General features: G+C 44.4%; 1 protein-coding gene across 2 annotated transcripts in view; it reads left to right on the forward strand.

Moving 5' to 3' along the window:
- Positions 1–826: 826 nt before the first annotated feature.
- kremen1 (kringle containing transmembrane protein 1) overlaps positions 827–13,323 on the forward strand; it is a 218,071-nt gene continuing 205,574 nt past the window's right edge. For both annotated transcript variants that reach the window (XM_073065438.1, XM_073065439.1), the window contains exon 1: positions 827–1,244. In XM_073065438.1, the coding sequence (XP_072921539.1) occupies positions 1,163–1,244 (82 nt within the window). In that variant the 5' untranslated portion in view covers positions 827–1,162. The remainder of the gene's footprint in view (positions 1,245–13,323) is intronic.

A 13,323-nucleotide genomic window follows, 5' to 3' on the forward strand; every position in this document is an offset into this window, starting at 1 on the left:
GAAAGCACATCTGAAATGAAACTTTAAAAGATGGGGTTGAGAGGATAATAAAAATCATCCATGATGGAGTGGCAGGCGCACTCGATGGGCCGAATAGCCTTATTCTGTTCCAGTGTCTTATGGTCTTAATATTATCGACAAGCTCGGTTTCGTTGATACTCCTGCTCCCAGCCTTGATTCTTGACACCCTGGTTTTCAGTCACCCCTTCAGCTGAGGTCGGCTGTTTCCCCTCTCATGGATACATAACAACCCCCGTCGTCATTTCAGAGAAGACCAGGAGATGTCTGCCCGATCTCCGGGCGGTATCAGCCTACGACATGATTTCACATCCAGTTTATTGTCATGTGCACAAGTGCGCTGAGCTACAGGTACATTGAAAAACTCGCCACAGGCACGTAGGCACAGACAACACACAGAATGCAAATTGTGCATAAGTTACACAAGGCAGTGAAGAGAGAGGGAAAACAAGACCCTAGCGCAGAAAAGAAGACGCAGAGACAAATGCAAGAGAGGTGTTCAGATAGCATTAGGGATGAGCAGGTCCGGTTAGGAACCAGGCGGCAGCAGGAACGCAGCTGCTTCTGTACCTGGTGGTGCGGGACTCCAAGTTTCTGTACCTCCTGTCTGATTGAATTCACTGCCTGTGGGATCTTGCTTTACACTCCCTGAGTTACGCCAGGAAATACTCTTTTGCCGGCGAAGCTTTGCGTGCGATGACACAAACCCTCTCTTTCAAAAGACTCTGGGTATGAATACTTTGTTGTAATTGAGGGCTGGAGAGAGTACGATTTTATTGGGTTTTTATTTCCTAAGTGAGAGAAGGGATCTCAGTTGGACGCTGAAGATCGCTCCCAGGTGCAGACGGAGCCCATAGCGTGGGTTCGTTTGCGGCTTAGAGTCTTTTTCAAGCAGGTTTAGAGCCAGGCTTCCTGTCACATGCTCCCAGTAATAGGATCCCCTCTTCGCTGGCTCGCTCGCTCTCTCCCTCCCACTCCCCCCAGGCTGTCCTTAGGTACAGCTGGAGTTAGGGATCAGAGGGCTGAGAGGTGACACCGAGCTGCAAACCTGACCTCCCCAGCCGGATTGGTGCCTCTCCGCTACCTGCCCCGCACATCCCTCCCCTCGCTGCGCCTCTCGCTCCCTTGCTCTGCCGTCTCAGCGATGGGTTCCTGGGCAGATACGCTCGCCCTGTACATGAGATTCGGATGTATAGTCACCCTCGGGTGGGCAGAGCTGAACACCGGTGAGTCACTTCGCTACGGCGATTTTAATTTATAATTCCTCCCGGGTGCGGTGATTGTGTTCTTCGGGGTACGGGGGCAGGGAGTGTTAGGTGGCTCGGTGGGACAGAGGACAGGGTCCCAGCTCGCAGGCAGAAAGAGGCACCAAGTGTATGCAACCGTAACCTGGCGTGGGAGAGTCATCTCTCTCAGACTTTCAGGATAGTTTTGCTGCATCATTTGCAACTTTGACAAAACGACTGTGATCTTTGTTAAATACACAGGAAGATAAAGAGGTAAACGAAACAATGCAGAGCTACATATAAATGTACCTGTATAAATAACCGCTTATGACATCTCTAAATGTTAATAAATAATTATAATATAAATGATTAATTATGCAAACTAATTAAACGTACAAAGATAAGCAAATAGATGGATAGATAAATAGATAACTGCTCTATATATGAGGCTAAATATATCGGTTGACTGAAAGCCAGCTAGATATGTAGAAGAAGGATAAGCGCATGGTGGAAATTGTCAGACGCCTGACAGATCCCCTCGCAAGTAGTCGGTCATTGCACGGGGATCAACGCATGGCCGGGCACAGGCGGGTCGATATATTTCAGCCAAAGTGACACTGGCAGCTTGTACAGGCCGGTAGGGTCGGTTCGGATCCCTGACCCGTCAGCCTTCCGCTGTGATAAAGAAATCACTTTTACTGACAGTCTATTCTGGAACCCGATTATCTCTTGAATCCATGATTCGATTGGAAAGAGATCAAATATGTGATAGTAACTAATATCACAGCGTGTCTTCGAGCTAACGGACCGATTCTGATTAAAACCCGTCCCTGGAGAATGAGACGTTAGTGAGCTGCGATCTGGTGCGAATTTCCTCTACGTTACCGGGAAATTTAGTTTTTAACATCTTTTAAGTTCTTTATTGGTTTTCATGGCGTGCAAAGATTTAGCTCCGAAATCCTGCGCGCAGTTTAACGTGGCCCAGGAAATACAATCCATTTCTTATCCCTTATTGAAGCCCCTCACACATGACAAATGATCTGGAGTCCGAAGCCTCATTAAAATAAAACGGTTCATTTTTTATTCTCTCGGCCAAATGTAGCGCTGACTCTTAATTAAGGAGCCCCGCTTTCCACAAATCGTCACAGGGCTATTAGTTCCTCAATGCCACCATCTGTGGACTCGACATCCGTATGGTCTCGGTGCTCCAAAATTCAGCCTGAAATCTGCTCCCCGACGCCGTGACTGCTAACTACAACCTGCTACCCGCTCGACCCTTCACAGCAACTCCGTCTCCCGAAAGCTTCGGTACCCAGAAACCCTCCTATAAATGCACTGCCTTCCAAAACGCCAAGTCTCCAAAGTTAGGAATCAGCCCGTCCCGTAAGATTATAAGACACAGGAGCACAATTAGGTAGTTCGGCCTATCGAGTCTGTTCCGCCATTCCATCGTGGCTGATTTATTATCCCTCTCATCCCCATTCTCCTGTCTTCTCCCCGCAACCTTTGACGTTCTTACTAATCAAGCGACCTATTTTGTTTTAAATATACCAAATGACTTGCTCTCCACAACCGCTTGTGGCAATGAATTCCACAGATTCACCACCCTCTGGCTAAAGAAATTCCTCCTCATCTCTGTTCCAAAGGGATGTCCTACTATTCTAAGGCTGTGCCCTAGACTCACCCACTACAGGAAACAATATACCTCAGCACATTGAAAATGAAGTAAGGTTGGGGCAAGTATATATTTAAAAAAACCCCAGCAGATCCGGGAATCTGAAATTGAGTACAGTTGAGACTCAACAGGCCAGGCGGCATCGGTGGAAAGGGAGACCGTCTCCAGGTCGAGGACCCTTTGTTAGGGGAATATTGGGACTGGTAATTATAGGAAGAATCAGGACGAAGTAAGATGAACTGATACAACAGTTGTTTGTAACGTTGTAACGTGCAACTGGTCACCTCCTAGCTCCGCAGCTCTAGCAGACCGGAGGCTGATCCGGTCCTGAGTTTGACTCGGTCGTTACGATTAGCATCCGAGTCGTGGGGGTGGGAGGGTAACGGAAGGGTGAAGGCCAAGCTAAGAACTGCCCTGGCCCCGTCACCGTCTGGCGATCCCGGTTGATCATTGCGGGTTTGTGAAGATACAAGAGATTTCTGCAGATGCTGGGAGTCTTAAGCAACTTGCACAAAATGGAACTCCGCAGAAACGAACAGTCGGCGTTTCTAGGTCCGGAACGTCGACTGGTCATTTCCCTCCATAGATGCTGCCTGGCCTGCTGAGTTCCTCCAGCATTTTGTGTTGTGTATGTGTGTGTTTTGCGGGGATTGGGAAAGGATGCGCATTCTCTGTGGAATGATGCACCGGGATCTGGTGTGTGGTACACACTTCGGGAAAAGAGGAGTGGGGTAGCGCCGCAAATCTCCCTAAACAACACGACACCCTTTGAGGAGAGACAAGGGACTGCAAATTGCTGGAATCTTGAAGTCCTGTTGCTGGACTTCGTCCCGAAACATCGCCAATTCCTTTCCTCCAGCAGCTGATACTCGACCCACAGAGTTTTTCAAGTAGTAGTTCATTAGCCCCTTTATTTTTACCACGGAGGTGATTACACATACGCCCCCATAAACAAAGCACCACGGGGCCCAAGGCGTTAATTTTCAACGCGGGAAAAATAAATTAAGACTTGGACACGGAAAATAATATCGGCTGCAGTTTGGAAGGAGCTGACAGTTACACTTAGTTAATTTTATTAACCATACCTATGGACGGGAACGCTAGTCATTTCTTGGAGAGGCATGTCACAGTTAATAATCCAGATACGTTATTTCGTCCTTTAGGTACAATGCTGTAATGCATGGGCATTGATTAATACTAGAACAATTTGGAGTTTAAATATTACCACAGGAATTTAATATGTTAAAAAATAATTTGTGTATAAATATGGTTGGTGTCACTGAGAAGAAAATAGAAGGCAAAATCCTTCTTGGGAAGAAGATCCCAAGGTGAAAGGTACATTCCCGCCCCCACATCCCCTGAAGTAGTTCATTTCCAACTTCCACTAAGTTCTACCCTTTCAGAGGAAGATGGGCAGTAAACGCTGGTGCAGGATACCTTTTAATGTGAACAATGTACCTTTTAGATACAATAGGCAAACGTGTTTACATTAAACATATTTGATAACCGGCTGACATTAAATACAATTTCCGCTGAGTGAAAGCAACTTGTTAAACAGAGGGAGAGGGAGAGGGAGAGAGGGAGAGAGGGAGAGGGAGAGAGAGAGAGGGAGAGAGAGAGAGAGGGAGAGAGAGAGAGAGAGAGAGAGAGAGAGAGAGGGAGAGAGAGAGAGGGGAGAGAGAGAGAGAGAGAGGAGAGAGAGAGAGAGAGGAGAGAGAGGAGAGAGGAGAGAGAGAGAGAGAGGAGAGAGAGAGAGAGAGAGAGAGAAGCAGCATCACCTGAAGTGATTTCAAGGCAGTAATGTTAATCTTGTGGCTTCACAGCACGATTATAAACTGTTCAAGTCTTGCTCAGGAAATATGTCATGTCATTGCACCCTTCAATTAGACTAGAATCCTGTAATTGTTGCCAGATATCCATTATGACTACACACCACACACATATGGACCAACGAGTTACTTTTCATTTAACCCTCTCTTATCAGTGACCCGACTAAAACTCTGGTTCAATGGCATAATAACGTTCAATATCTTTACTTGTATCACAAAACAATTTGGACTCAGGAAGGGCATTGTTGGAACATTGGCTAAACCACACACAAAAAAAAACAAGAACTCCAACTGCAAGTAAGGCAATTATCTGTCTACAGTAATAGGTATTTATGTAATTTTAGTGTTTGGTTAAAAGAGATTTTTTTCCCCCAAACCAATTGTTGCTGCATAGGCAGATATGGTGACCATTCTTTGATGGTGCACTTTACAAGAATGTTGGCTGAGGGAGGAATGCTGGGCGAGGAATCAAGCAAAGTGCTATGGGATAGTCAGTGTTTTCGTGAGTAGACAGTTCAACATATCATTCAGCAGAACAATCTCTCTCACTCCAGAATTGCTGCAATGGATGCAGAAGCCCTATTGGAGCATCAAGTTTATTGTCATGTGCACAAGTCTCTAAGCATCTAAAGCCAATGAGCTTGCTAGCTGCAGAGCTAAGTCTACAATGATAGGTATGGATTAGGAACATATTCAAGCTTATAACACACACACCATATTTAACTATAATTTTAAAGCCTTATTAAACAATCCAGCCATCTGTTATTCCTTATATAATGCAGACATAGTTGCCATAGAACATGACGAGAGGGAAATCGATTGGAATATAATCTAATATTTGCTTATGTCACACTGATGAATATTTATTTGTTGGAGGCTTACAGGAAAGATAACACTCTTATGCACTTAAATTCGTACCCCGAGTAGTGTCCAGAACTCTTCCCTCTCTAAAAGCTCTTATGTGAATTTTAGGTGAATATGTGATGTATTCATGTATAAAGGAGCCTTGCCATTGGTCTGTGGCAGATAAATGTCATGACCACTCACTGATTTGTCATTTCTGCCTAAAAGAAAATTGTTGTACATTGCTTCGAAAGCCTGGGACTAGAGGAGCTCAAATTAAATTTAAAGTGATCCAAATTGCATAATGGATAAACAAGTAACATGAAGGAACGTTTCTGCTATAGGACAGAGAGCTGGATGGGAAAACACTTCAAATACAGTCTCCTCAAACAGTTTATCCTTACATTCCAGACCAACAAAAAAAAAAAAATCAGAATCAGGGCTACACTCACAAAGCCAGTATCCATGGCCTGTTTCTAATCATCTTTGATGAGGTGGTGGTGAACCTCCTTCTTGAACTTGCTGTAGTTCCTCTGGTAAAGGTGCTCCCGCAGTGTTGCCCAGTAGTTCCTGGATATATTCAATAGCAATGAAGGCCATAAGACCAGAAGACTTGGAGAAATTAAGTCATTTGGCCTGTCGAGTCTGCGCCACTATTTCATTACGCAACATCCATTTCCCTGTCAACCCCATTCATCTGCCTTCACCCTGTAAGCTTCCATGTCCTGACTAACTATCAACCTCCAACTAAAACATACCCAATGGCTTGCCCTTCACAGCCACCTGTGGCAATGAATTCCACAGATTCCTGACCTCTGGCTAAAGAAATTCCTCCTCATCTCCATTCTAATTGGATGTCCCTCTATCCTGAGGCTGTGCCCTCTGGCTCTACACTCTGCCACCATAGCAAACAGCTTCTCTAGATCCACTCTATCTTTCAATGTTTGATAGGATGAAGGAATGGTAACATGTTTCCTGGCGGATCTGTGCGCTATTTGGAGGAGCAGCTGCAGGTAGTGTTCCCATGCCTCTGTTGCCCTTGTCCTTCATGGTGGTAGGTTGGGGAGCTCATGTGAAGGGCTCTTGGAGTATTGTATGCAGGTAACCATGGTGGACTTCAGTGCTCACTGCAACTGCTGTCCATCGGAAGTGCCAGTCAAACTGTCTGCTTTGCTTGGCGTGTCAAGCTTTTTGATTGTTACTGAAGCTGCACTCTGCTGGGCAAGCGGGGAGTCACATTCCTGACTTGTGCCTTGCAGATGGTAGAAAGGAGGTCCATCTTTTGCCACAGAGTACCCAGCCTCTGACCTGTTCCTCAGCTGTTTTCTTTATGAAGTTGGTCCATTTGTGTTTTCAGTCAACAGTGAGCCCAGGGTATAAGGGTATAGACAGTGGTGGACTTGCCATGCACTGTTAAGAGTAGCTGAAAGATTCTCTTTTATTTGTAAGACCATATAACCATAGGACATAGGAGAAGAATTAGGCCATTCAGCCCATCAGGACTGCACCGCCATTTGATCATGGCTGATTTTTTTCCCCTCTCAACCCCAGGATAAGAACTTAACTCATCCACTTTCAATATACCCATCAACTTGGAACTTCCCAGTCATCTGCAGCAATGAATCCTACAGATTCACCACCATCTGGTGAATGAAAGTCTTTCTCATTTCTGTTCTGAAGGGAGCTTCTTCTATTCTGAGACTGTGCCCTTTGCTCCTACAATCTTGCACTATTGGAAACATCCTCGCCACGTCCACTCTAACTGGGCCTTTCAATATTTAGTACGTTAGGAGCTCTCCACTCATTCTTCTAAACTCCAGCAAGTACAAGCCTGGGGCCATCAAATGCTCCTCATATGTTAACTCTCTCATTCCAGTGATCATTCGTGTAAACTTCCAATGGATCGACGCCAATGCCAGCACATCCTTTTTTAGATATGGGGCCGAAAACTGCTCACAGTACTCCAAATGTGTTCTGACCAATTCCTTATAAAGCCAAAGTATTACATCCTTTCTTTTATATTCTTGTCCTCTAGAAATGAAATCCAACATTGCATTTGCCTTCCTCACAACCTGCAAGTTGTATCATAAACATACTTGCCCCTAAAACCAATCATTCCATCATCCAGATATTAACATATACCATGAAAAGTAGCTAACCCAGCACAGACCCCTGCAGAACACCACTAGTCACTGGCAACCAACCAGGAAAGGCCCTTTTTATTCCCACTCCTTGCCTTTTTGTCAGTCAGCCAATTTTCTGTCGATACTAATACCATCAGTTCTTATCTTGTTTAGCAGCTCCAGTTCTCCAGAACCATTCCATAATCCAGTAATTCTTGAAAGATCACTACTGTCTCCAAAATCTCTTCAGTTACCTCTTTCAGAACTCCAGAGGGTAGTCTACTTCGTCCTGGTGACTTACCTGCCTTCAGACTTCTTAGCTTCCCCAAGTCTTTCGCTTCGGTAATAATGACCACTCTCACTTCTGCCTCAGCCTCTTAAATTTCTGACATGCTTTTGGTGTCTTCCACAGTGAGGAATGATGCAATTTCCTTATTCTCCATTACTACCTCTCCAGCATCATATTTTAGTAGTCCAATGTCCAGTTTTGCCTCTCTTACTCTTTACCTGAAAATACTTTCAGTATCTTATATTATTTACTAGCTTAACTTCATATCTTATCTTTTCTCTTATTATTTTAGTTGTCTTTTGTAGGTTTTTTAAAAGCTTCTCAATCCTATAGTTTTCCTCTATTTTTTTGCTTTATTGTATGCCCTCCCCTTTTCTTTTATGTTGTCTTTGACTTCCCTTGTCTGTCATAGTTGCCTCATCCTCCCTTTAGGATGCTTCTTCTTTGGGATGAACCATTCCTGCATCTTTTGAATTACTCTCAGAAACTCCAGTCATTGCTACTCTTCTGTCATTCCTGCTGGTGTTCCCAATGTTGGCCAGCTCCTGTCTCATGTGGTCTTTGTCCAGCATCACTGTGACATGAGGATTACTTGTCAATAATCAACCATGCCCGAATGTTGTCTAGGTCTTTCTGCGCACAGGGATGGGCTGCTTCATTTTGCTGAAGATTTGCAAATGGATTTGAATATTACATAGTCATCAATGAACAGTGTGACTTCTAACAGCTGGGCCTAGGACATTGCCTGGAGGAACACATGCAGTGATATTCTGGAGCCCGCAACCACAGCAACTTTACTTCTTGAGAGCTGTGACTTATCATGACTCAGTTTACCAGGGCACATTGATGCCACAATTAGTTAAAGATGCCTTGATGCCACACTTTCAGAATTCATCTCATAGGTCTGTGTTTGAACTAAGGCTGGCATAGTCTTGAGCCTACTACGGTATTTCTGACAAAGCCCAAAGTAGGCATCAGTGAGTAGATTGTTAATGAATAGGGTCTGCTTGATAGCACGTTTATATGACACCTTCCTTCACTTTGCTGATCATTGAATGTTGGCTGATTAGACTGACTGATAAATCACACATTTGGAAAGCTGGATATCCTCAGACTGATGATAGCATTGTAACAGTGTTATGACTGCTTGGCTAGAGGAGCAGTTTGTTCTGGAATTCAGAACTGTTAATGGGCTGCTTTTTGGTCTCACAGCCTTTGCAGTCATTGTCAATGTCAGTCATTTCTTCAAATAGCACAGAATGAATTGAACTGCATGGAGGTGGATTTCTGTGACAGTGGGGGAATCTCAGGAGAAAGCAAAGGTGGATAATTTATTGGTGTCCACCGGCTGAATAGAGCTGCAAATACTTCAGCCTTTTCTTCGGCATTAATATTCTGCACTCTGCCATTGAGGATTGGGGTGTTCTCGGAGCTTTCTCATTGCATGAACTTTAATTTCTACCACCATTCATGACTGGATGTGTGGACTGTAGTCCTTTAATGTCATCTATTGATTGTGAGTTTGCTTAGCTCTGTCTATTCCATTCTTTGTTTTGTTTAGCATGAATGTGTGTTGTATCATTTAGCTATGCCTGGTACTGCTTTTAGCAAGCTCATCTTCATCCCTCATTGAACCAGAGTTGTGACAGGAATGGCAGAGTGAGCGATACACTGGCCATTAGGTTACAAGTTGCATGGTGCACACTTCTGCTGCCCTCGATGACCCTTAGTACCTCATGAATCCCTACTTTTGAGCCAGTTCTACATCTATCCCATTTAGTACATTTGCAATGCCACACAACACAATAAGGGATGTCCTCAGTGTGAAGGCATCAAGAATGAAATGGCTCACCCTTTAAGCCAGGGGTTTTTAACCTTTTTTATGCCATGTACCAATGCCATCAAGCAAGGGGTTCATGGAACCCAGGGTGGGAACCCCAGCTTTAAACTGATGTCTTGGTGTTAGGTTTTGACCCAAGCTGAGAGAACTCTGGAGATCTAGTTCCTTTACCTTTGATATAAATAGCTGGGATTGGACAGGCTACCTTACACACACACGCACGCACGCACGCACGCACGCACGCACGCACGCACGCACGCACGCACGCACGCACGCACGCACGCACACACGCACACACGCACACACACACACAATGATCAGGTGCATGGTCCATTACCACCAATAATGAAGGCTGCATTAGCTTTGCACTTGATCCTCCATCACCCATTGTATTTCACTTGCTAAGTTCTGTGCATTAAGTGAGCATTAACGTTCGGTCCTGTATTGGCCGATGTTTATTCCATGTTAACTACCCTGCACTGAGTGGGATCCCATCCAATATTGTCAATTGCTATCTTGTGGTAAACATCCTGAGTTAATTGAGCACCCAAATCACCATCAGAGATTATATACCCTATTCTACAAGCACTGGGTCCTCCACTGACTATTTGATATTCCATGTTAAATGTGGGCCTGGCATGCCTTTGGTTGTTACATATTGCATATTAAGTGACAGTCCTCTATCACCTAGAAGACATATTACATGGTTTCCCAAATCCGCAATAGCTATTACATAGATTTCTTTGAACTAGCAATCACTCCTATAGTCACCTTCTGTACCTTAACAAGCAAGTGAGGTTTTATTATTGCAAATAGCTTTCCCTTTGTAAAGGATTAACTAAATTGTCTTGATTGTGCTCTCAGATGCTAGAGTCCATGGGCATAGCGATTAGCACGACACTTACAGCTCAGGGTGAAGGAGTTCAGAGTTCAATTCTGAAGTCACCTGTAAGGAGTCTGTATGTCCTCACCTGTGGAATGTGTGGATTTTGTCTGGGTGCTCTGGTTTCCTCCCACAGTCCAAAGATGTACTGGTCATTAGGTTAATTGGTAATTGGAAATTGTCCCATGATTTAGGCTTGGGTTAAATTGGGGATTGCTGGGCATCGCAGCTGAAAGGGCTAGAAAGCCTATTCCACATTTTATCTTAATAAATAAGTAAATAAATAAATCTTGCACTGTCTACTTTCTGACTTCAAAGGAAAAATACTGCTGTTTGAGTCAAGCTGATGACAGTGCCTTATGAATGGCTATTATTTTTTCAATACCACAATCAGCGTTATGCTGCTGCAAATCACAATTTTAGGAAAGGATTTTCCAGCAATTTCATTTCAAATACAAGTACTGTAGATGCTGTAAATCTGAAAATGCTAGGAATACTTAATTGACCTTCTGTGAAGGTAAACAGCATGAGTGTTTCAAGTTCAAGTTCATATTTAATCATCATTCAACCATGCATGAATATATCCAAACAAAACAGCATTCCTCCAGGGCCATGGTGCAAAACGCATTACCAACAGCTCACAGTGCACAGCACGCATACGGTTATGATAGCAGAAAACATACTGTAACAAAAAATATATAATCCAAGTCCCTGAATGGCATGATGGTGCACGGAATGTTGTTCTAGTCCAGTTTGTTTTCCATCAAGTGAACACTGGAAGGCATCACTGAGCAAACACTGGAGAGCAGCACTGAGCAAACACTGGAGAGCAGCACTGAGCAAACACTGGAAGGCAGCACTGAGCAAACACTGGAAGGCATCACTGAGCAAACACTGGAGAGCATCACTGAGCAAACACTGGAGAGCAGCACTGAGCAAACACTGGAGAGCAGCACTGAGCAAATACTGGAAGGCATCACTGAGCAAACACTGGAGAGCATCACTGAGCAAACACTGGAGAGCAGCACTGAGCAAACACTGGAAGGCAGCACTGAGAAAACACTGGAGAGCAGCACTGAGCAAACACTGGAGAGCAGTACTGAGCAAACACTGGAAGGCATCACTGAGCAAACACTGGAGAGCATCACTGAGCAAACACTGGAGAGCAGCACTGAGCAAACACTAGAGAGCATCACTGAGCAAACACTGGAGAGCAGCACTGAGCAAACACTGGAGAGCAGCACCGAGCAAACACTGGAAGGCAGCACTGAGCAAACGCTGGAGGGCAGCACTGAGCAAACACTGGAGAGCAGCACTGAGCAAACACTGGAGAGCAGCACTGAGCAAACACTGGAAGGCAGCACTGAGCAAACACTGGAGAGCAGCACCGAGCAAACACTGGAAGGCAGCACTGAGCAAACACTGGAGGGCAGCACTGAGCAAACACTGGAGGAAAGCACTGAAGGGAGTGGCCAGCCCCTAGCCCAGCATGGACTCCAGTGCACCCACAGAGGTCTCTGCTCTCTCTTATATCACCTCAGTGTCTTCTCTCCTGGACAGCTACAACAGGTGACTCTGCTGCCTGAGGCCTAGTCATTGCCACAACCGAGGCAACACAGTTCCCCCACAATCACATTTGCAAATGAACCAGTGAACTGGATTTGCAGTATTCTACATTACCAATATCCAACAGGGTCTTGCCATCACAAGAAAAACATCCAAGACAATCACTCGCTCCTTTTTTTTGTATTGTGCACCAGCCTGGCCAGACAACGGTACGCAAAAAGTTCAGGAGACGCCATGACAATGCTACATAATCAGTCCAGCTCTGTTGCTATCAAGCAACTCGCTGATGGGGTAGACCTTCAGTACTTGATATTCTTGTTAACCAGCTGTGTCCTCTGATAACAAAAAAAGATATAAAAGACAGGTAATTACACCTTTAGTTGGACCCGGAGTGGCCACTGTGATTGAATATGCCACCACCTTGCCAGACCTTTCATGATACTGACTTATCATTTGAACAGAGCTACCTGTTTAAAAATGAAAAGAAAACTAGGAGCGAGACAGGATCGTTGTTACAAGATGATAATTGAACCTGATTAGAGAACTTATTCATTTAGGCAATGACCCCAGGGACAATGATAGCAAAAGTTTAAATGCTTGTTTTTCTTAAATACAGTTATATTAATCCCAAAAAGTACTTGAACAGGGTAAGATTGTCAGGGTATTTTCCCAGCTATTCAATTATTCCATTTTTTTCTCTTTGTGTATCTTCATGTCGTATGAAAAGCAATAGCCACAATCCCTGCACATATTGGGGACTTGTACAAAACCTTTCAAGTTTCCTCTTTGGCTACTGATGCTGGAAATCTGTTCCATATGTTGCTCACCCTTTTGCAATCTTGTTTATTTACATTAGGCTCCATTATCTTCAATGTATGCTGCTAGTTCTGAAGTTTCTGAAGAACGGAGCTCCAAGCATGCTGAACCACTTCATAACTTTAAAAGAACCTAATTAAATCTTCTCTTCAACTTCCCAAACAGGCAAGTCCAAGGAAACAGACCATGCAAACTAGAAATTGGAGAAGAATGTT

This window comes from Hemitrygon akajei, chromosome 14 (genome assembly GCF_048418815.1).
Source record: "Hemitrygon akajei chromosome 14, sHemAka1.3, whole genome shotgun sequence".
Lineage (NCBI taxonomy): Eukaryota > Metazoa > Chordata > Chondrichthyes > Myliobatiformes > Dasyatidae > Hemitrygon > Hemitrygon akajei.